Raw genomic sequence first — 24,120 nt, 5'->3', positions numbered from 1 at the left:
TTTGTGAGATATGAGGTTTAATTAGCAAGCTATTTTCTAACTAGTTCATTTAAAAATATTTCTTGAGTGTTTCTCTGGGGTCTATTGGAATGATGCTTGCACTAATACAGCCTCTGCAGAATTCTCATGTACTTATTTATACTCTGTCTCTTTCCAGAAAGATTTGAAGAGTCTGACTTCATAGAATAGGAAACCTGTAATTACTTTGTATATCACTTTTAAGTTTCTAGAAGTGATTTGAATTTTATTATAGCCAAAGTCTATTTTGCAGCCCATTTCTTTTGTGGGGCATCTAGTGGGCAACTCTTTAGAACCGACCATTCCTTTTCCCTTATTCCATCTAATTTTAGTTCTTAAGACTTTTAAAACCTGCAAATAAATAAACTCTTTCATATCCATTTATAGGTACAACGGTGCTTTACCTAATGGAGACAGAGGTCGGAGGAAAAGCCGATTTGCTCTTTATAAACGGCCGAAGGCCAATGGAGTCAAACCCAGCACGGTCCATGTGATATCTACCCCACAGGCGTCCAAGGTAGGTGGCTCCTGCAGAATGGGGTGGGCCTCGGAAGACAGGACTCATGGTTATTCCTTATCAGCTGCTTTTTTCCTTTCCATCTTATTCTTCTATGGGACAGAATTTCTCAGCCATTAGAAGCTGGGTCCTTCTCTGCTGTGAAGGCCTGTCCTATGCAATATATGCTTATCTACATCCCTGGCTTTGACCTAGTAGATGCCAGTGGCACATTATCCCCACCCCCAACTGCCACTGTCAGTGTGGACAACCAAAAATGTCCCCAGACATTGCCACATATACCCTACTGGAGTTGGGGTGGGTGGGCAAACCCTCCCCACCCTTCACCCCGTGATGAACCTCTGTGTTGGGATATAGTGGAACCAACATAGATCGATTAGAATAGCTATGGTTGAAAGGTAAATGCTCTTTATCCTAAATAATTTTTGTATTAAATCTTGGTATAAATAGCATTAAGATTTTTCTTTCTTCTGTTAATTGAGTAGTGGGTGTTTTCACATAATCTATATGTACATGGAATTGAATTTGTGTAATTATTAGAAAGATTGGAAGTAAACAGAACAAAGTGATATAATAAGTCTACTATATGTATTTCATCTCATAAATTTGAAGTATATAAAATGTTAATTTTTTATGATTATTTCATTTGTTTCCTGATATATGAGTGGGGAAAAACCTGAATTTCCATTCTGATTGTTAATATTCTAGCTGTTTTATGACAGTTTTTCTTTTAGTTAAATAAATTCTTTAATTCATTAATATACTTCCTTTTCTATAAAATACTATTTACCTGAAGTATTTCACGTGGGGCACTGACTGTACATGACTGTTTATCATAATGGATTTGGACCATCTGGAGTAAGTAAGACTTGATTCCCATTTTTACTGAAAACCGTGGTTCAAAGAGAAATGAATAGCTTCACGGGAGCACATGTGGTATTTATACTCAGGCTTAGAAACAGATCACCTTTGTTAGTGTTTTTATTAAAAAAACTCTTGTGTCTGAAGCAGTGCCATGAAAAAAGTTTGCTGGAATGTACCAATTAAGATTGTTTTGTATTAATGAGGAAATGGTTAGATCAGAAAATAGTAAACACCAAGAAAACAGGAAACAGGAAAGATTGCTATTTAGGGTCCAAGCTTTTGGCTAGAGAAAGGGAAATAAAGTAAAAGTTTGAGGAAAGGAAGAACACTTTGTAGGGAAAACAAAGGAAATCAGCCTTACAAAGCTTTTGAGAAAAGGAGGAAGTGAATTAGCAACAGAACTTTAGAAGGCTGAGAAACATTTTTGAGTCCATGATTTTTTGGTGGTGAAGGGTAGCAGGACAAATGTTTTTAAGCATATGATGATAACTCAGTTGTGATCCTTATAATTTTGTCTATATGTTGACATTTCTTTCCTTTGGCTCTAATTTTTTTACTTTTTTAGTCAGATTTTTGAATCACTTAATAAAATTGGCTTCAGATATTTAGAAAAACTTCCAGATATCTTGATTACTCTGGCTTCATATTATGATAGAACATGAGATATGGCTAGAATCTGAAATCTCTTCTAATAGCTACTATTGGAAAATCAGTGGCTCTTCCTTATTCGCCACCCCCATATGCTACAGTTTTAGCTTTCTATGTTTCATCTTGATGCCTGTATTTTACCCAAAGCTATTTAAATTGTAACTCTTCTGGGAATTGGCTGTCTAAAACTGTTTAAAAATGTCACCCACAGTTCTAGTTAATAGGGAAAATTGAGGTTTGGTTTTGTAACCTGGCAAAAATATATTCTCAGGGCTTTAATTTCTTCATTTATAAAATTAATGAGTTGGCTATATGCAGGGGCCATCTTGAATCAGGTAAAATACTTCAGTTAAAGCAGCAGAAATGATTCTGGCTGAAAAAAAACCAAATGGAGAAATGATGAAAAGTTAGGATATTAACAACTCTCATAATCTGGGGGAAAAGTTGAGTCACTAGGTTTTGAGAGAGAGGACAACTGAAGTATCAATAGAGGTTAACAAGGATATTCTTTCAAGGGTGTTACATTACAAAGTAACTCGGCTCCAACTACCTTCTATCTCAAAGGTTTTGCATTTTCAGAAATTACAACCTGATAGACCTAGCCCGAGTCAGTCAACCACGACCAAGAGCCATGAGTGTACCAGAATTCCTTACTGTGAGCTAATCAACTACTTCATACTGCCTTACCCTGGTGCGTCTCACTCATGTTGAGGGCCTTGTACCTAGTGACCCACCCTACAAGACCCTAGCACCTTACAGATCCCTTGCCCATTCTGTTCCCTCTCATACTCCCATCCACCCCTGGTCAGATTTTTCCTGCCATTCCTGCTGCCACCTGCTCGGTTTCCCCCTAGACAAAGTCTGTTACATGTTTACCTTTTCTTCAGATGTTCTTCCTGCTGCCTCATCTGATTCCTGGTATTTCACCAATATACTCTTTTTTCCATCTCTTCCAATTGACAGTATTTGAAGTGATTTCATTCTGTTTATGTTTCAGTCTCTTCTTTTTTAACCCTACATTATTGATGTAAACTGCCTCTTTGCCTGCTTCTCCTGACCTCATGGACCCGCCATTCATTTCTCTGCATATTTCAATGTGTATTTCACTGCCCAGCCCAGTCTGTTCTCCTCAGTCCCTAGTAAACCATACATTAGCATCCATGGCTCATAGTGCTTTTCACTTACTCCGTTTTAGAGACTTGGCACCTCTGTTTTACTTTTTCACTGATATAGTGGACATTATAGCCATTGACATTAAAAGTGATCATTATTTTCATCTTACTTGTATATACATATACTTCTTATCTAATCTCATCCAGACATCCAGCCCTTTATCCTGCCCTTATTTGCCACAGTTGTTAGCCTGCTTAGCTTCTAGTTATGTGTTGACTTCACCCCCTATTCCTTTTCCCTTGTACTTTTTGACACTCCTCTAAATGAGTCCCTGGCTGTGGGCCCTTCCCAGGCTCTGATGGACTGTTTTCCTTGTCTTCCTTCTTGCGTACCCGGTTTCTCACCAGAATGTCAGGGTATGTGGTAGTCCTTGGCAAAAGCTGTTTTTTTGAATCAGCAGTAGTTTGCTCTAAAATTTGATTCTGCAGTATTTGTAATGAAAGGGTCCTCTTTGTTTGGAGTTGTAATTGTGGGGCCTTAAAAGGGTGGGTGTGGTTGTCATTGTTAGAATTTGAGTGCTTGGCCTTTTGACTGTGTTTTGTTTTGTTTTGTTTTCCCCCTTCTGCCCCACAATCTGGGGGCAAACCAAGGCGCATTCCTTAGCTGATGGTAGTGACAGCTGGGAAATGGGACCTTTTAGTCTTCCATGCATGCCAATGTCCAAGCTAATTCAGATGAGGATGGGGAAGTATGTGCTGCTATTGTGTAATGGCTGTTTGTGTAATCTTTGTGTACATATTTGCTCTTGGAATAGTAATACTCAAAGATATTTGTCCTCTTACATAATGTGTTTTAAAAAACCTAAAGTCCTGTTTTACTTTTGGCAGTTGGTTACATAGCCATAGGGCATTTCAGCAATTTATTCACCATTCGTTTATTCAACAAATATATATCTAGCACTTTTCTGTAGCCAGGCATCATGCTAAGTATTGGATGTAGTGGAACAAATGTATCTGCATGGAGCTAATTGTCTATCAAGCAGGCAAACAATAAGTAATCATGTGAATACATATTTAACTGTGTATTATGAAAAGCACAGTGAAGGCAAAGAAATAAGGTGCTTGAGAAAAGGGAGCAGAGTTTAGACTGGGTAGATAGCGAAGGCTTTCTGAAGACATGGCATGTGAGCTTCAAGCTGAGGGGTAAATAGGGAGTTAGCCAGGAGGGTAGGAAGATCTGGAGCTCTTGTCCTGTTTGAACAATTTCAATTTTTTTTTTATTGCTTAGGTAAGACATTGAGGAGTGTTAAACAGAGGAAATGGCATAATATGATGGAGAATTTCAGTTGATTTACATTTGTTCATTTTCTTTTTAATGATGTGGAGCAACTGTTTGGCTATTATTTAACTTGTAAGTAGTATTATAGTGGTGATGGTGTCTGATAAGCAAATATTTTGCTAGCAGACATGGTTTAAACTTAGCAACATTTCTGTGGAAAACTCTTCATCATGGCTTTCCCTTCTTAGATTGTGCCTTACTGAAATCTCCTTTTTTAGTTATTTTTACTTTCAAAAAGTAGCTGAGTATCACTTTGTTCCACTTGGCATATTCCAAATGGAAAGTATCAGTGGCTTTGAAGTGACTATTTAGAGAAAAATTAGGGCCATTTAATATGATCGTTGCAACTGGACTGCACTTAAGCTGTTTGCACTAGAACAGCTCTACTGGTGATAAGATATTGTAACTCTTCCTTATTGGTCTGTGAATAATGTAATTATAACTGAGAAGCAGAGCAACTAATATAAATTTCAATGTAAACTCATACAGGCTGTAACAGAATTTACTTCTGAAGCACTTACTGTCTGTCAAGCCTGCGTCCAGGGGAAAAAAGAAGACTCAAGTAAAATTAGAAAGAGGTGATGTTACACCTGATAACACAGAAATAGAAAGCTCATAACAGACTACTATGAACAAATACATGCCAAAAAATTTGTCAACCTAGAAGAATTGGGCAAATTAACTAGAAACATACAACCTATCAAGACTAAATCAGAAAGAAGAAAACCTAAATGAATTAATTAATATTAAAGAGATTGAATCAGTAATCAAAAGCCTCCCTACAAACAGAAGTCAGGACCACAGAACTTCACTGATGAATTCTACCTGACCTTTAAAGAATTAATCCTTCTCAAATTCTTCCAAAAAATGGAAGAGAAAGGAACACTTTCAAACTCACTACTATGATATCAAAACCAGACAAAGATACATGAGAAGAAATTACATGTCAATATTCCTAATGAACATAGATGCAGAAGTCTTCTACAAAATATTAACAAGCCAGATTTAACAGTATGTTAAAGGATCCTAAAAGGATCACATTAAAAGGATCAGATGCCATGATCAAGTGGGATTTATTCCTGGGATGCAAGGATGATTTAATATCTGCAAATCAATCAATTTGATATACCACATTAACAATATGAAGGATAAAAATCACACAGTCTCTATGCAGGAAAAGCATTTTACAGACTTCAATATCCACTTATGATATTTAAAAAAACTCAAGTTTCGTCTCCACCCAGTTTGTTATCTCAACATAGTAAAGGCCGTATATGACAGGCCCACAACTAACATCATAATGAATAGTAGAAAACTGAAAGCTTTCCCTCTAAGATCTAGAACAAGGTAAGGATGCCTGCTCTACCACTTTTTTTCAACACAGTACTGGAAGCCCTACCCAGAACAATTAGAGAAGAAACAGAAATAAAAGGCATCCAAATGGGAAAGGAAGTAAAACTATTTGAGGGTGACATATATTATATATAGAAAACCCTAAAGACTCCACAAAAAAAACTATTAGAATAAATGAAGTAATATTACAGGATAAAAGTCAATATACAGAAGTATATTGTTTCTGTATAATAAAAATTAACAGCATAAAGAGAAATTAAAACAATCCCATTTATAATTACATCAAAAATAATAAAATACCAAGGAATAAATTTAACCAAGAAAGTGAAAGACTTGTCTATTGAAAACTGTAAGACATTGATAAAAGAAATTGAAGACATAAATAAGTGGAAAAATTCTGTGCTCATAGATTGAAAGAACTAATATTGTTAAAATGTTGGTACTACCCAAAGCAATCTACAGATTCAGTACAATCCTTATCAAAACTCCAATGGCATTTTTTATAGAAATAGAAAAAAACAATATCAAGATTCGTATGGAACCCCAGAAGATCCCAAGTAGCCAGAACAATCTTGAGAAAGAACAAAGCTAGAGGCATCATACTTCCTGATTTCAGAGTATATTACAAAGCTATAGTAATCAAAATAGTATGGTGTTGATATAAAAACAAATACATAGGTCAATAGAACAGAATAGAGAGCCCAGAATTCCACATATATGATTAATTTATGATAGAGAAGTCAAAAGTGCTCAGTGGAGAGGAGACAGTCTCATCTATAACCAGTGTTGGAAAAACTGGGCCACTATCTTATGTGGTATAAGAAAATCAAAGTGGATTAAAGACTTGAACGTTAAGGCATGAAACCATAAAAATCCTAAGATAAAACATATTGGGTAAGCTTTTTGACATTGACCTGGGCAATAATTTCTTCGATTTGACACCAAAAGCAAATGCATTAAAAGCAAAAAAACAAGTGGGACCACATCAAATCAAACAGCAAAGGAAACCATCAACAAAATGAAAGGTAACCTTCAAATGGGAAAAAAGATATTCACGAAACATATCTGATAAGGGGTTAACATCCAAAATATATAAAGAATTCATGGAACTCAATAGCAGAAAAACAATCTTATTAAAACACTGGGCAAAGGATCTGATAGAAATTTCTCCAAAGAAGACATCCAGATGGCCAATAGGTACATGAAAAAGTGCTCAAAATTACTGTCATTAGGGAAATGCAAATCAAAAACACAATGAGATTTCACCTCATTCTTGTTAGAGTGGATATTATCATAACGTCAAGAGATAGCAAGTGTTGGTAAGGATGTGGAGAAAAGGGAACCCTTGTGCACTGTTGAGGGGAGTGTAAATTGATACAGCCCTATGAAAAGTAGTTTGGAGGTTTCTCAAAAAATTAAAACTACTGTATTATCCTGTAATCCCATATCTGGGTATGTATCTAAAAGTAATGAAGACAGGATCTTGAAGAGATATCTGCACTCCTATGTTCGTGCAGCATTTTTCACAATTGCCCAAGTATGGAAACAATGTAAGTGTCCATCAATGCTTGAATGGATAAAATGTGGTATTTCATTATGTACAATGGAATATCATTCTCCTATGACAAAGGACATCCTGCCATTTGTAACAACATGGATCATCCTTGAAGCCATTATGCTAAGTGAAATAATCAGAGAAAGGCAAATACTCTATATAGCCTGTATATATCCCAGTACAAAATTTCTATATTGCTTAAAGCATACAAAACTCCTGTTATAACTTGAGTAAGTCCTGGGGACCTAATGTACAACATGGTGATTATAGTTAACATAATGTTTTATATACTTAAAAGTTGCCCAGAGTGTAGATTAAAGAATTTCACTACAAAAAGAAATGGTAATTATGTGACATGATGGAGGTGTCAGCTAAGGATAAGGTGGTGATCATTTTACAATGTATGAGTATATCAAATCAACACGTTGTGTACTTTAAATTTGCACAGTATTATAATGTCAGATATATCTCATTAAACTGGAAAAAAACCAAACATGAATCAGTTTCCAAAAAATTGAAATAACTTCTAAAAACATTTTACCAGCATTGCTAAAACAAAGGGAAAAAAGTATTTATGAAATACCACCACTATGTATTATGTACAGTTTAATTTTCTGACTTAAAGTATTTATTAAGACTTCAAAAAATAGTTTTTATATAAAGGTATCATAAGAATTTAGAGTTTTCAGACCTAATCTGTTGAGATTAGGAAACAACTTTTTGAAAACTTATAAATCAAGACAGTAAAATTTCAGTCTGTACTGATAAAGCCCCAGCCATTTCGTATAGAAGTGGATTAATAATTTACTTAAAAATATTCAAGACTTTGAAGATAGGTGATGGTTGTTTTCATGGAGCTAAAGAAATAACATGAAATATATTAAACTTTATTATCATACTGAAGAAAACTGGTATCAGAAATATTTGCATGTAAGCCTTATGAATTTTGTGACAAAAATACAGGCATTGTGCTAGGGAGAAAAAAAAAACTCAGCTGAAATTCTAAAACGTTTGGATGTTTTCATTTGAAGCTGTCTTATTTGTTGTATTTAATTACCTCTGATGACGCCATAGAGAGAGAAAAACCAAATAAACTGCTTAACATTTTTTCTTGATATTTGATATCAAATACCAGAAAGTTAAAATAACATACTTAAGAACTTGAATTGCAATAATGAAGTACTTAGAATTGAAATAATGATGTGTTTGCCTTTAAATAGGCAGCCTGTGGTATGCAACTCAGTTTGGAAATCACATAAAGACTTCAATATTCACTTTAATATGTATTTAGAAATTTGAGATAGCATTTGGATAATTAAATATTTTGGAGATTTGGCTTTGTAACATGCTATTCTAACCATTCTTATTTCTCTGGTTTTAGAAGAAAGAAAATGTTCAATTATTAAAATGAATAGATTTATTTGACATTATAGTAAGTGATAGAGGATATAAAACCAAATACAGGAAAATATGATGGAAAAGCAAAGAATATTTAAGAGAATCAAATTTGAAATCAGAATACTTCAAGAGAAAAACTATGAAATTATCCAAGTTACATGAAAATACATTTATTGCATAAACCTAAATAATATAACTTTCAATAACATCTAACTTACTGATCATTGGAATCTAACCAGTTGATATTTTCAAAGCACCATAGATTGAAGGTGAATAAAATCTTATAAAATTAAGCTAGATAATTGAATATGATAATCCAATAAGTAATTTTCATTGTTTAGGTGATAATAGAAATAGTGAATATAAAAATCTCAATATTAAGGCTAGAAAAAAAGTGGATATAATTGATACTAGTTAGCGCTAGAAAAAAATGGATTTAATTGCTACTAGTTCAGCAGAAGGGAATGTAAGATTTACTGTGAATACTATTATGTTATGGAAAAAATATATAATCGACTTGATTCACCTGTTGTCTTTGAATTAAATGGGGGAAATTATTAGAAGAGTTTGGTTTGTCATTAAGTCATAGCTCAAATGTTGCTTAGTTTGTCACAGATACATCAAAAGATCACACCAGTAATTTCTAACAATTAACAGATGACTTGAACAGCATGATTTGAAAATGGTGCTCTAACTTGTATGACGGGTGTAGTTTTATACTTTGTGTGTTCATGTTATTTAAAGAATAAATGGGAATGTTTTAAAATTTATATATTTAAAAATTTTTATAGTTCTAATAAATATCACTGTGGTATGCAGCTCAGTTTGGATATCTGATTAGGTGATTATCTCACTTTGTTTTACATAGTGTGAGTTTTAACACCAAGAATTGGTTGTTGTTAACTAACATTTCTGTATGTTGGCTAATCAATACTTTCATGTTTTTGTGAAGTTTTTGATAGTTTTTGCCACTGCAAATAGTGTAAATTTAATAATTTGTAAGTTGTTCTTTTCCCATCTTATTTGATTTAGCTTTGACTTCTGTTGTTCACAAAATAAGCAGGCTTCTTTTAAGTACATTTTGTCCCAAATCACCTAAATAAAATGTTGAGATTTTTACTGTTGTGTTTAAGCTAGGCAGCTTGACTTTTCCTGGTTGATGATCTGTAACAGCATAGTTATTTATCACCATTTTTCCATTCAGATTTGTGTGAGAGCCTTTAGATAGGTTTTAAGGTATTTTATAGTACTTGTAAACTTAAAATGTGACACATGATTCACAGTGCCTCCTACAAATAATTCCACAAAGTTCAAGATTGATTCAGAGAAAAATCATCACATTTTTCTTAGTTTCAGCAGTCAATGTAGTTGGACACTAACATTTTTGTTTTCTCTAACCCTTTTTCTAGCATACAGTTTCATCGTGTCAAACACTAACAACTTACTGGTTTTTTATGCACAGAATAATCACAAGGTCATTGCTGCCATTTTTCAGTTCATTGATATGTAATCTAAATCTCCGCTTTCCTGTGTGGGTAGAAGAATTACTAATTGTTTTCTAGCAAACAAGACACTTATGTCTTTTCTGTATTTACAATATGGTCAGCAGAATGATGGTCCCCCTCTCCCTCCACCACCGAAGGTGGTCACGCCTTAATATTTGGGACCTGGAATGTTACTTCAGTGGGGGAAGAAACCTTGCAGATGGACTTAAGGTCATGGAACTTAAAATAGGAAGCTTATTTTCAATTATTGGGGTGGACCCAGTGTAATCACAAGTGCCCTTAAGGGTGCAAGAGGGAGGCAGAAGAATCAGATGTGAGGGAAGAGGTGACAGGAGAGCTAGAAGCATGAGCAGGACTCCACCTGCTGTTCCTGGTTTCAGGATGGAAGGCAGCTGGGAGCCAGTGACTGCGTGGCACCCTCTACAAGCTGAGAACAGCTTTGGCAGGGAGCAGCGAGGATGCTGCGACCTCAGTTCTATACTCACAGGGAACTCAAATCTGCCAGTGACCTGAATGTCCTTGGAAGCAGATTCTTTCCTAGAGTGTCATAAAGGCACACTAGTCCTGCTGACCCTTTTATGTCTACCATGTGAGACTTGGGCAAAGAAACCAGCCAAGCCTTGGGACCAACAGATCTGTGAGATAATAAATTAGTGTTGTTTGTAGCTGCCCAGTTCTATGGTAATTTGTTACAGCAGCAGGGGGAAACTTAAATGTAGCATTTCATGAGAAATTAAATTAAAAGTACATTGTATTGTTGAGCAGCTCTTAACCTGCACTGGGGGAAATGACAGGGAAGCCATCAAAGAATTAGGAGGCTGGGAAAGAGGTTCTTCTCTCTTTCTTTTGATTCCAGAGTACTGGAGCAGGAAAGCTTGACTCTGACACTCAATAACTTAATTATTGCTGTAATTATCTGCATTACTGATTATATAGTAATTATACTATCGACTTGATTCATGTATTAGTTGGAAAAATCATATTTAATTTGTGTTGTCCTTAAAGCACAATTTTATTAAAGAGTTGCTTTTAACATGTCAGTGTGGGGGAGTACTTGTATTTATACTAATAATTATGCCTTTACTCAGATGTATTTGAATTATGACTGATTCAGGTACTTCCCGTCCCGTCTTTTCATGGAAGAAGAGAATCTTTTGCTATAACTTTTCTTTCTGTAAACATGGAACATGAAAGTTGGAAGGAACCTTATTTAGACTGACTTCTCATTTTATGCAAGGATTGTGAAGTTCAGAGAAGCACCGGAAAGCAGAGTCTGGCCACGAAGCCAGGTGTGTTGCCCAGGACCCAGGCATATCGGTCTGCTGCTGTAGGTAGAAAGTGCTCTGAGATGGGAACCAAGCTAGACTGCTCTTGATTCTCCTATTGCCTAGGAGTATGACTTGAAAAATATGTTTATTTCCAAACTAGGACCACTGTAATGATAAAATAAATGAATATGTGGTATTTGTTAGTAAAAATGAAAGTTGCTTTGTTGACTTAAGGATTATTAGCACTGGTAGGATAAGCTATCCAGTCTGATCAGGTGCTCTGCAGAGAGATTTTTCCACAAAAGGAACAGTGATAGAGGCTTGCATATAAATAGCTGGTTTGTTTGCAGTGGCAGTTATGACAGCAAGTATTGAAAGGTACATCCAGATTCTGTGCAGCTGAAAAGAAGTCATAGCCTTTAAGGTTGAGGCACAGAGGTACCATTAACTGGGATTTGCTGTGGCCTGTCTTGGTCACCTTTGCCTTTCATGTTAAAGTTAACAGTTGACCTTATCTTTTGTGAGAAAGTACTTCAGCTTCTCTGAAGTCCTGTCCTGCTCACTGATTCACAGGAATATCTACTTACAAGCTCGTTGTTGATCAAGTCTGTGTCAGGTGCATCCTGAGTGTTTGGGGACCTCTGTCTTACCAGTCAGAGCTCATGGGAGCTTGGTTTGTAGAGCCTGGCACAGGAGCTCTCGGGAGGGTAGCTCTTTCGGGCTCCTGCTGTTAATCCTTCTTCTGCTGCCCAGTAGGTGCTCCAAGAGTGTCCCCTTCTTCCTGGCATTCCAGCCTGCACATTCAAATTGAATTCCCCAGCTGGCCACGTTTTCCCTCACTTCCACACATTTCATCTCATCTCTTAGAACGTGTTCTGGTCTATACTCCCACATCCTTTAAGACACAGCCCAGAGACCATTTCCCTCTAGAAACTCTCCCTGACACTCCTCACTCCCAGCCTCAGTGAGAAGTCCTTTTGAACTCCAGGGTTCCCTAAACATGCATCTCTCCACAGGTGCTCGGATACTGTTAGAGTTGTTGGTTTACTGTCTTGTCATGCTGGGCAGCAGGCTTCTGGAAGGCAGGGACTCTGCTTCCCATCTGTATTCCCACTTCCCAGCACAGTCTGTTGAATGAGTAATCAAACGGTGTGAGCTGCCTTTGGGGTGTGATGGGACAGCTGGTTGTTCTAATGGGTCGATAACTAACGCATTGGTATTCTGCATAGCAGAATTTTATATTCCAGGTGCATTTGGTAAATTCTTTTTCCTATTGTTGTTTTCAGATTTTATCTGCTATAAATAACATTGTGGTAACAAGCTTTATACAAAAACTAATCATTCTTCCTTAAGATTACAGAAATATTAAATATATTTATTATTGAGAGTTTATTATTATTAATATTAAAGATATATTTATTATTGAGAGTTTTAAGAAATACAGTTGACCATTGACCAATGTGGGAGTTGGGGGTACTGATCCCCTGCACAGTCAAAAATCCATATATAACTTTTGATTCCTCTAAAACTAAACTAAAAGCTTACTATTAGCTGGAATCTTTAGCAATAACATAAATAGTCAATTAACACACAGTTATATGTTATATATGTTACATACTATATTCTTAAAGTAAGCTAGAGTGAAAGAAAGTTTTTCAAAATGTTGGAAATCTCCAAAAAAATTTCCCATATATTTATTGAAAAACCTGCATTTAAGTGGACCCAGGCAGTTCAAACCCATGTTATCCAAGAGTCAGCTGTAGTTCATTTTTGTAAATTCTGAAAACAGGAATTGAATGAAACTATGGGCTTTGGAGTTCAGACTTCCTGAATTCTTGGTTTGCCCAATTTACTAGCTGTAGACTCTTGTGCTAAATACTTTCCTGTGTCTCATTTTCCACTTTTATATAAAAGAGATTTGTGTCAGTCTTTATAGGCCAGATTATCCTGCAGTAAAAAACTTCCAAATATTAGTGGGTTTACAACAACACAGAATACTTATGACTCACATTGTGGAAATTCAGGGACCCAGATGGAGGGTGTATCTTGACTTATTTTCCAAGATCATGGAGGGAGGTAAGAGAGAGAATATAGCTCTGAAAGTTTCTGCCTTTAAGGAAGTGATCTACTTTCATCTCACTGGCTAAAAGCAAGTATCATGGCTAACTCAGTTTAAAGGTTGGGGATTCTTAGTTCTTGTTAGGGAGTGGCCTCAAATATTTGGATATAGTACAATCTGACTCTAGGTAGCAACTCATGAAGGGACGTACTTGGGTCATTACAGATGCCTAATACATGGTAGCAACTGATTAATGTTAGATAATACTCTGCAGAGAAATCAGTATTATTAGCTGTTATGAGAAATTATAAATGGGCTCAGGATATGATGAAACATAGCATCCATATTTAATTCTTGGCAATTTGATTACATAATAAATTTCTATGTAAAATTCACTGCCAGATTAAACTAAAACTGCTTCATGATTCAGATATAGGTTTCCTTTGTAAATTTTACAATTTCCATTTGTCATATTCTTTAGATCACAGCAGTGGAGGTTTAATGAGTAGTTTCTGAATTATTGAACCCCCTAACTTGGAAAATTAGTATATTTCCTTCCTGGAAAATGTACTTACCAATTAGAGGATTTTTGATAAGGCTTTCTTATGTGAAAATGCCATCTGGCCTAGGTCGGTTTTGGTTTCTTATACATTCTTTGTACTGCCAACATTAGTCTCATTACATGCCTTTCAAACAAAGGAGTATTTTTGTACATTTTTCAATGTAGAGTAAAATCTTTGTTTCACATTAATAGTTATAAAAAAAAACCTTTATGCCTTTCCATAGTGCCTGGCTGAATTTTTTAACATGAATATCAATTATTTTTTCCCCAGCATTTAAAAGAATCATTTTAATTTTACTCTGTAATATAGTATAAAAAATCCTAACTTCTGATTTTTTTAACTTCTGAGTACCATTGATATATATATTTTATGGGTTAGGTGGAATTAATGTTAAATTTGCTTCCCTTAACATACAGAAGAATAGGAATTCTGGTAAACAGATCTCATGTAGCATTTTTAGTTCAAGAAGACTTTCTTTTAAAGTGTACAGATCCTAAGTGTAGAGTCTGATGGATTTTTGTAAAATTAATACACCCATTTAAGCAGTACCTAGATCAAGAAAAAGTACTTCCAACACTTGAAAAGACCCTTTTGCTATCCTTCTCTGTCACTCCCCCTCCCCACCAAGCAGTGACCAGGTAACCACCATTAAGATTTAACACCAAAAATTAGTGGTCTTTGTTTTTTTACTTTATATAAATTGGATCTATAGAATACACATTTCTGTTTCGGATATCTTTCATTTAGCATTATTTCGGTGAGTGAAATGTCCCACATTGGATATAGTAGTCTGTTCATTGCTGAACAGTATTCCTTTGTGTGAATATTCATTATGTTATACAGTATGGTTTAAAGGTTTAATCACACTTAAAACCTCAGTTGAGTTTTTTTGTAAATCATTACATTTCTTCTTCTAAAGTTAGCTATTTTACTTCAGGCAATGAAATTGGAATAAACGCAAGTCAGTAAAAGCTACCAACATTCACCTCAGTTTGAAATCAGCTTGTGTCAGTTTAAAACTGAGCTATTTGTTGCACAAGTGGAAATCATAACCTCAGTCAGAAACCGGTTAGCCTACTCAAACAGTAATGATTTTACAGAATTGAGTATTTTGGGGAAGAACTCTGATTTTATATGAGACTCTGAATTTCATGGTGGTGTTTTTCTCTCCTGAGGAACATAGGCCCATGTTACAGTTGGGGGTCTGCATACCAGATTTTCCTCAGTTCTCATATTTGTGAAATAAGGAGGTAGCCTGATGTGGGAGGCAGGAACAAGGCTGCGGAGGGCAGATGAACCCATCTGGGGTCTTGGCTCTTCTCTTTGCTGGCCAATCTACCAGGACAACCACAGAGCCCCTCTGGGTAGGCCAGCCCCTTTCAGAGCTGCTGTGGGGGCTGCACAGAGGGACAGACAGTACACATCCTTCCTGGAGGGGTAGGCTCTTGGGAATGAGTAACTGTTCTTTTAGTTACTGAGCAAGGAAGTTGTAAAGATGTGGTGGAATAATAAGGTATTCTGAAAGCCACTCTGTACCCCTCCCACACAGCAGTCTTTGCTCAGCATGAACTAAACCACCAATGAAAACATAAAGGGAGTTGAGAAGCCTTTAGCATGATTCCTCTTTCAATTGCCACAGGTGCTCATTCTCATAGGCTGTGTAGCTGGATTTCAGTACTTAAAAATGTAAGCACATCCTTCATATTTACATTCCTTACTTAATTGCACACCCCAAAACTAACATCCTCAAACCTTTATTCTGAAAGTTGACTGTCCACAGATGCCCCCTCCACAGTAAAATCTCTATTCTATTGTCAGTCCCCCTGCCTTGCATTAGACTCATCCCAGCCCGTCTCTGTTCTCTGCAGACTGTAAGCTCCTTGAGAGCAGGTCCTACTTCTGCTGGCAGGCCCCTGAGGAGAAATGTTCAGTGATGGAATGAGCAATAGACATCCATGATTTTTAGACTCCTTTGCTTCTCATGATTTCATAGAAGTACAAAGGAGTTTAATGACTTTTTGCCAGAGATAGATGAAAGCTTTTCTCAGAAAAGATGTAGTTTTAGCATCTTAGATAGTTGAATTGGTTGAAATGTTTTCTTATTTGTGAAATTTAATCTTTACCTGATACCTGAGTGGAATCCTCAAATGGGAAAGTGAAGTGTGGCTGGTTGTAGCAGTGAGTGACATGGGGTGCAGGGTGGGGTGGGAAGGTGGGGGTAGAGGTGAGGGAGTGGGCTTCCAACAACAAGGGCCATCACTCTCCTGCAGAAGTGTTGACTGGGCTGGGCATGTGGTGAAGGGGAAGACAGCAGAAGTGGTTAATGCTCATGTTCAGATCGGGTTGTCTGCTGCCAGCTGGTAGGAGGGTCCTTCCCTGAGGGGTGTTGCTGGTACCCATGAGGAGTTCCTCTCTGTGTCCCCCTTCTGTGCCTGTGAGATTTTGGAGACAACCCGAATTCCTCTAGCAGACTCACTGCCCAACTATAATCTTCAAATTTAGTAAACCAAATTCTATTCTTGAGAATTTTTCTACTTGAGCCATATACAAAATCTGTTTTTTTAAAGACATTTTGACTCTGGTTGCTATCTTTGTTTTTGTTTTTTTTTTTAGATTAGAAGCTTTTTATTTAATGGGGAAGTTTTTTGTTTTGTTTTTGAAAAAGTGAATAAAGCTTTTAGCACCAATTTATTGAATTTTCTTCCACTTAGCTTTTACTCCACTGATGTGTTTCTAGTGTTGTGTGTTTCTTCATTATTTCCTACACTGAGTCATACTGCGCAGTGGTAAAGGAGAAAGAGATCATTTAGGAGTTAAGGAACATTATTTTAGATGAGGTCCTCTCAACCTCAGCACTGTGGTCTGGCCGGACGGGTCCTTGTTGTGGGCAGCACTGTCCGCTGTGGCATGCTCAGCAGCATCCCTGGCCTCTAGTCAATGTCAGCAGCACCTGTGACCCCAGCTGTGACAACCAGAACTCTCTCTAGATGTGGCTCAGGGTTCCCTGGGGGTGCAGAATGACCCTAGTGAGGTCCAGTGATTTAAACCCTTAAACTATAGTAGGTACAGAGTCTTATTAAGAGTACAGGTTCTGGAAGTGGATTCCCAGGGCTGAAATCCCAACTCGTCTTTGGCCAAGTGACAACCCCTCTATCCCTCAGTTTTCTCATCTCTCAATTAATCATTTTAGAATGGTACTTGGTACATTCACATGCTTAATAAACATTAACCAGGCTTGTTTTTATTGCCTATAAGAATATTGGGTATCATATCATATCTTCCCTTCCATCACTGCTTTTTTGTGTGTGCGTGCCACAGAATGGAAACCTAATGGGAAATCATAATTGAGTTTGTTTTTCAGCAAATTAGTCTTTGTTTTATTTTTATTTATTTTTTATTATGGTGTAATTGATATACACTCTATGAAGGTTTCACTTGAAAAAAGCAATGTGGTTACTACATTCACCCATGTTATCGTGTTACCCCCATACCCCATTATAGTCACTGCAAATCAGTGTAGTAAGATGCCACAGAGTCACTATTTGCATTCTCTGTGCTACACTGTCTTCCCCATGATCCCCCCACACCATGTGCACCAATCATAATACTCCTCAGTCCCCTTCTTCCTCCCTCCCCACCAGCCCTCTCCCACCCCTCCCCTTTGGTAACCACTAGTCCCTTGGAGTCTGTGAGTCTGTTGCTGTTTTGTTCCTTCAGTTTTGCTTCATTGTTATACTCCACAAATGAGGGAAATCATTTGGGACTTGTCTTTCTCCACCTGGCTTATTTCACTGAGCATAATATCCTCCAACTCCATCCATGTTGTTGCAACTTGTAGGATTTGTTTCTTTCTTATGGCTGAATAATATTACATTGTGTATGTACCACATTTTCTTTATCCTTTCATCTACTGATGGACACTTAGGTTGCTTCCATATCTTAGCTATTGTAAATAGTGGTGCAATAAACATAGGGGTGTGTATGTCTTTTTGAATCTAAGGAATTATATTCTTTGGGTAAATTCCTATGAGTGGAATTCCCAGTCAAATGGTATTTCTATTTTGAGCTTTTTGAGGAACCTCCATATTGCTTTCCACAATGGTTGAACTACCTTATATTCCCACCAGCAATGTAAGAGAGTTCCCCTTTCTCCACATCATAGCCAGCCTTTGTTGTTCTTAGACTTTTTGATACAGGCCGTCCTAAGTGGTGTGAGGTGATATCTCATTGTGGTTTTTATTTGAATTTCCCTGGTAATTAGTGATGTGGAGCAGCTTTTCATGTGCCTGTTGGCCATCTGAATTTCTTTGTTGGAGAAGTGTCTGTTCATATCCTCTGCCCATTTTTTAATCGGGTTATTTGCTTTTTGGTTGTTGATGCATGTTAGTTCTTTATATATTTTGGATGTTAACCCCTTGTCAGATATGTCATTTACAAATATGTTCTCCCATACTGTAGGATGCCTTTTTGTTCTGTTGATGGTGTCCTTTGCTTACAGAAGCTTTTTAGTTTGATGTAGTCCCATTTGTTCATTTTGCTTTTGTTTCCCTTGCTCGAGGAGATGTGTTCAGGAAGAAGTTGCTCATGCTCATATTCAGGAGATTTTTGCCTGTGTTATCTTCTAAGAGTTTTATGGTTTCATACATTCAGGTCTTTGATCCATTTTGAGTTTACTTTTGTGTATGGGGTTAAACAATAATCCAGTTTCATTCTCTTGCATGTGTCCAGTTTTGCCAACACCAGCTGTTGAAGAGTGTCTGATTTCCCCATTGTATATCCATGGCTCCTTTATCATATATTAATTGACCATATATGGTTGGGTTTTTATCTAGACTCTCTAGTCTGTTCCATTGGTCTGTGGGTCTGTTTTTGTGCCAGTACCAAATTGTCTTGATTACTGTGGCTTTGTAGTAGAGCTTGAAGTCAGGGAGCATAATTCCCCCTGTTTTATTCTCCCTTCTCAAGTTTGCTTTGGCTATTCGGGGTCTTTTGTGGTTCCTTATGAATTTTAGAACTATTTGCTCTAGTTTGTTGAAGAATGCTGTAGGTATTTTGATAGGGATTGCATTGAATCTGCTTTAGGCAGAATGGCCATTTTGACAATATTAGGGACATTAGAAGGAGGGACATATTAAAGATTAGAACATAAATAAATAAAATTGAGAAGAATAAAACAATAGAAAGAATCAATGAAAGCAGGAACCGGTTCTTCTAGAAAATAAACAAAATAGATAAAGCCCTAGCCAGACTTATCAAGAAAAAAAGAAAATCTGCACACATAGACAGAATCAAAAATGAGAAAGGAAAAATCACTATGGACATCACAGAAATACAAAAAGTTACTAGAGAATACTATAAAAAATTATATGCCAACACCAGCTGTTGAAGAGGCTGTAATTTCCCCATTGTATATCCATGGCTCCTTTATTGACCATATATGGTTGGGTTTATATCTGGGCTGTCTAGTCTCCTGGTCTACCATGTCATCATTGTCCAGTTTCCTGGTAGGATGTGGAGAAACCAACGCACCCAGCCCAGGACAGAGCTGTGGTTCACTCGCCTACACGTAGTGGTCTACTGAGGTGCTACTCCTTGTTCTTGTGATGCTCCCGTGACATCATCCATTCTCACCCAGCAGCTGGTTTGAGACTGAAGTAGTTTTCAGTAGCATCTGTTCACTAAGGCAGTTCTGAAGCTAGTTGGGCATTTTAGAGGCCATAAAACAGAATTATTGTGTGAAAGACCTTTCAGCAATTTAGCTAAAGGCTTTAGAGGCAGTGGAGATATTTTCACTTATGAAAATTGGCACTAATGAAACGTGGGGATTTCGTTCCTCTAAGTGCCACCACGTTCTGTAATAAAATACTGCAGACCATTCATCAGAAGAAACGTTCCTACCTTTGATATTTCCATTTATATTGAATATTTCTTAGATTTTGGAGTGATTCCACAGAGATCTTTTGGTTACCTAAATATAAATCAGACCCAAAGCAGTCTGCAAATTCCATGCAATCCTTTTCAAAATTCCAGTGCATTTTCACAGAAATAGAAAAACAATCCTAAAATTCATATGGAACCACAATAGACCCCAATAGCCAACTCAGTTTTGGAGAAGAACAAAGCTGGAGGAATAACACTTCCTGGTTTCAAACTATACTGTAAAGGCACAGTAATCAAAACAGTATGGTACTGACACAAAGTATATCAATGGAGCAGAATAGAGGACCTGGTAATCCACACACATATGGTTAGCTTATGACAAAGGAGCCAAGAATACTCAGTGGGGAAAGATAATAATCTCTTCATGAAATGGTATTGGAAAAATTGGACAGCATCATGCAAAAGAATGAAAGTGGACCACTGTTTTATGCCATACAAAAAAATCAACTCAAAGTGGATTAAAGAATGTAAGACCCAAAACCATAAAACTCCTAAAGTAAAATGGGATAAGTGTCTTGACATTGGTCTTGGCAAAGATTTTTTAGATTTGACACCAAAAGCAAAGGCAACAAAAGCAGAAACAATGGGACCACATCACACTAAAAAGCTTCTGCATAGCAAAGGAAACTGACAGAATGAAAAGGTGACCTGTGGAAAGGGAGAAGCATTTGCATATCATAGATATCTGATAGGGGGTTAATATCCAAAATATATAAGGAACTCATACACCTCTACAGCAAAAACAATTATTAAAAAAACAACAGAGGAACTGCAGACATTTCTGCAAAAAAGGCATCCAAATGGCTAAAATATATGTGGAAAGGTGCTCAGCATCACTAATCATCAGGGAAATGCAGATCAAAACCACACTGAGATACCACCTTACACCTAACAGTATACCTGTCATCAAAAAGAGGTAAGTGTTGGTGAGAATGTGGAGGAAAGAGAACCTTTGCATGATGTTGGTGGGAATGTAAGTTAGTGCAGCTGCTACAGGATGGAGGGTTCTCAAAAAACTAAAAGTAGAACTACTATATATTATGCAATTCCACTTTTGAGTATATATCCACAGGAAATGAAAATAGGATCTTGAAGAGAGATCTACACTCCCTTGTTCATTGAAGCATTGTTCACAGTAGCCAAGATATAGAAACAACCTGAGTTCATCAATGGATAAGTTAATACCTTGTTCATTGAAGCATTGTTCACAGTAGCCAACATACAGAAACAAGCTGAGTTCATCAATGGATAAGTTAATAAAATGTGTATATATATACATGCAGAATGGCATATTATTCAGTCATGAGAAAGAAGGACATCTTGCAGTTTGCAGCAACATGGATACCTCTTGAGGACATTATGCTAAGTGAAATAAGACAGAGAAAGATGTACTGTATGATAACACTTATATGTGGTATCTAAAACTGAACTCAGAAAAAGAGACTAGAATAATAGTTACCAGGGGCTTGAGGTGGGGGAAATGGAGAGATGTTGGTCAAAGGTACAAACTTTAAGTTGTAAGTTCTGAGGATTGAGTGTACAGCATTGTGATTCTAGTTAGTAACACTGGATTGTACACTTGAAAGGTGCTAAGAGTAAATTTTATTAAATACTCTCACCACAAAGAAGTGCATTATGGGAAGTGTCAGCTAAAGCTATGGAAACAGTATTTTTTAAGTGTGGCTCAGATCAACACGTACACCTTACACCCTACACTGACACAATGTTATGTGACAATCAGTAAAGCTGGGGGAAAAAATGTGAATCATGTCAAAAAGCTTAATCCATCCAGCAGGCAGTTCTGGACAACATTTTTAGGGGCTGAGGACTGACACAAGCTTCAGTTTTCACATGTAGTTGGGCAGAATGTAACTGGCACTTCTGACAGGTGAGTTCTTTTTCCACAAGTATATTCCTAGTTGGCAAAGTATATCTTTTATTTGATTCCAAAATGTCGATTGAAGAATACTGTAGTAGGGGGAGATTCTGATAGAATAAAATCGAATGCAGGAATGCTTAAAATACTGTGTTAAGTTCAATTTCCAAGATTGGAGAGGTTATATTATATAAATAGAATTAATACCAGCTGAATTTAAAAGCCAGAGAGAAGCAAAAAGATTACTTAGGAGTAATATCCCTCCTTAAAATAATTAGATTTGTCTTCTTCCAAGGTGCAAGGAGGTGCAGATTGTGAATCCTGAAACTAATGTGTTTGCTTTCATTTCTGAAGAAGGTACTTCTGAGTCTGGGTTTACTGAGGAATATGATTCACAGAACAATTTTAGTCCTTATCTTGCTGTTTGGTGATGAGACTGTAATTATGTCACTGTCTTTGGGTTGGTGATCTTTGCTTTGGAAAATATCTGATCCTCTACTTCAAGTAAATTCCATATGGATCCATTGTAGGTGTGGCTGGAAGGAAAAAATCTTAAACCCCTTGCTTTCCCATATTCCTTTCTCCTGCCAAAGCTGACTGGCCCACTGTGCTGAGAGTGTACACTACTGCCCATTTGAAAACAGAACCATTTTTAAATCATTATTTTTAATCTTTAAAAAACATTTTTAATTATTTGTAAATGTCAGCTAATTTTTGCCAATCTGATGGGTTAAAGTTGGAATTTCTTTAAATTTCCTGGCACTTATTAAGTATGTGCTTAAATTCCTTGCCGATTTTTTAATTGCTTGACTTTTTAACATTTATAAGACCCCTTATATATATATATATATATTTGCATCTGTTTTGTCTTTTAACTTTGTTCATGGTGTCTAATTCCACATTTGAGGTTTTTTAAACCTTGACTTAATCTTATCTGGAATTTTTTTACTTAGTATCTTTCTTATTTTTCTTTAAAAATGTCCTAAGATTTACATGTCTTCTACTTTTTCAAATGTCTTTTTGATTTTCCTTTTAAAACTTAGCTTTCTCTTCCATTTGAATTTTTTAAATATTTAAATTAACATTGACTGAGTGTCTCCTCTGTGCCAGGCCCTGGGCTCTGCACTAATGAGTGAAACAAGCATGGGCACTGACGGAAGTTTTAGTGGCAGAGGCAGGCAGTAAATAAGTAACCAAAGAGATGTAATTCTCATCTGTGCTCAGTGCTGCCAAGGAAACAGTAATGGAGAATATTGTGTGGTCCAGGGACACAAACTTAAGTAATGCTGAGCTATGAAGGAATACATGAAAGTTAGCTTTGTAAAGAGAGAGGAGAAAAGTGTTGCCAGCAGTGTTTTTCAAGACCCTGAGGCAGATTTGAGGGTTGACTAATGTAGGGTTAGAACCTGGGATGAGATGGGAATCCAGAAATAATGGACTCTTCACATCCTGGTGTAAGGGACCTTGGTTTTACTCTAAGTGCAGTAGGAAGCTATTGGTAAGTGGAAAGGGGGTTAGGGAGATAGTTACAAAGGAAGAGCATCTTTGGCTTTGATTGGGGTGTAAGGATAGAAGCAGAGAGACCAGTTAGGCTACTGTATAATAGGCTAAGTCAGAGATGAGGATGCTTAGACTAGTGTGAGCCTGGATATGTGGTTGCACGTTATTCTGATGTTGCCTTGAGGTTGTTTTGGATAAGATTAACATTTTAATCAGTGGACTGAGTAACAGGTTGCCCTCCATAATGCTGATTGATGGGACTACTCATTTGAAGCCCTGAACAGAACATAAACCTGACCTCCGCAAGCAAGAGGGAATTCAGCAGACAGCTTTAAGACTTTAATTGTAGCATCAGCTCTTCCCTGGTCTCCACCCTCCTGGCTTACCCTGCAGATTTTGGACTTTCCATCCTCTATCATATGATGACATGAACTAATTCCTTAAAAAAATGAAAACTAACTTTGTCTCTATACACATGCATGCATATTTGTTCTGTTTCTCTAGAAAACCCTGACTGGTACAACAGGGTGCTGGCAGTGGAAATACAGAGAAGTTGACATATTTTTGAGAAAGAAACAACAGGTCTAAGTGCAGTATATTATAAT

General features: G+C 36.8%; 1 protein-coding gene across 2 annotated transcripts in view; it reads left to right on the top strand.

Annotated features, from left to right (window-relative positions):
* Positions 1-24,120, top strand: part of PELI2 (pellino E3 ubiquitin protein ligase family member 2) — a 217,430-nt gene that overhangs the window by 48,225 nt on the left and 145,085 nt on the right. For both annotated transcript variants that reach the window (XM_073211192.1, XM_073211191.1), the window contains exon 2: positions 406-535. In XM_073211192.1, the coding sequence (XP_073067293.1) occupies positions 406-535 (130 nt within the window). The remainder of the gene's footprint in view (positions 1-405; positions 536-24,120) is intronic.

The sequence above is a fragment of the Manis javanica genome, chromosome 8 (genome assembly GCF_040802235.1).
Source record: "Manis javanica isolate MJ-LG chromosome 8, MJ_LKY, whole genome shotgun sequence".
Taxonomy (NCBI): Eukaryota; Metazoa; Chordata; class Mammalia; order Pholidota; family Manidae; genus Manis; species Manis javanica.
Note: the sequence above shows the minus strand (reverse complement) of the source record. Positions and strands in the feature narration are given on the sequence as shown.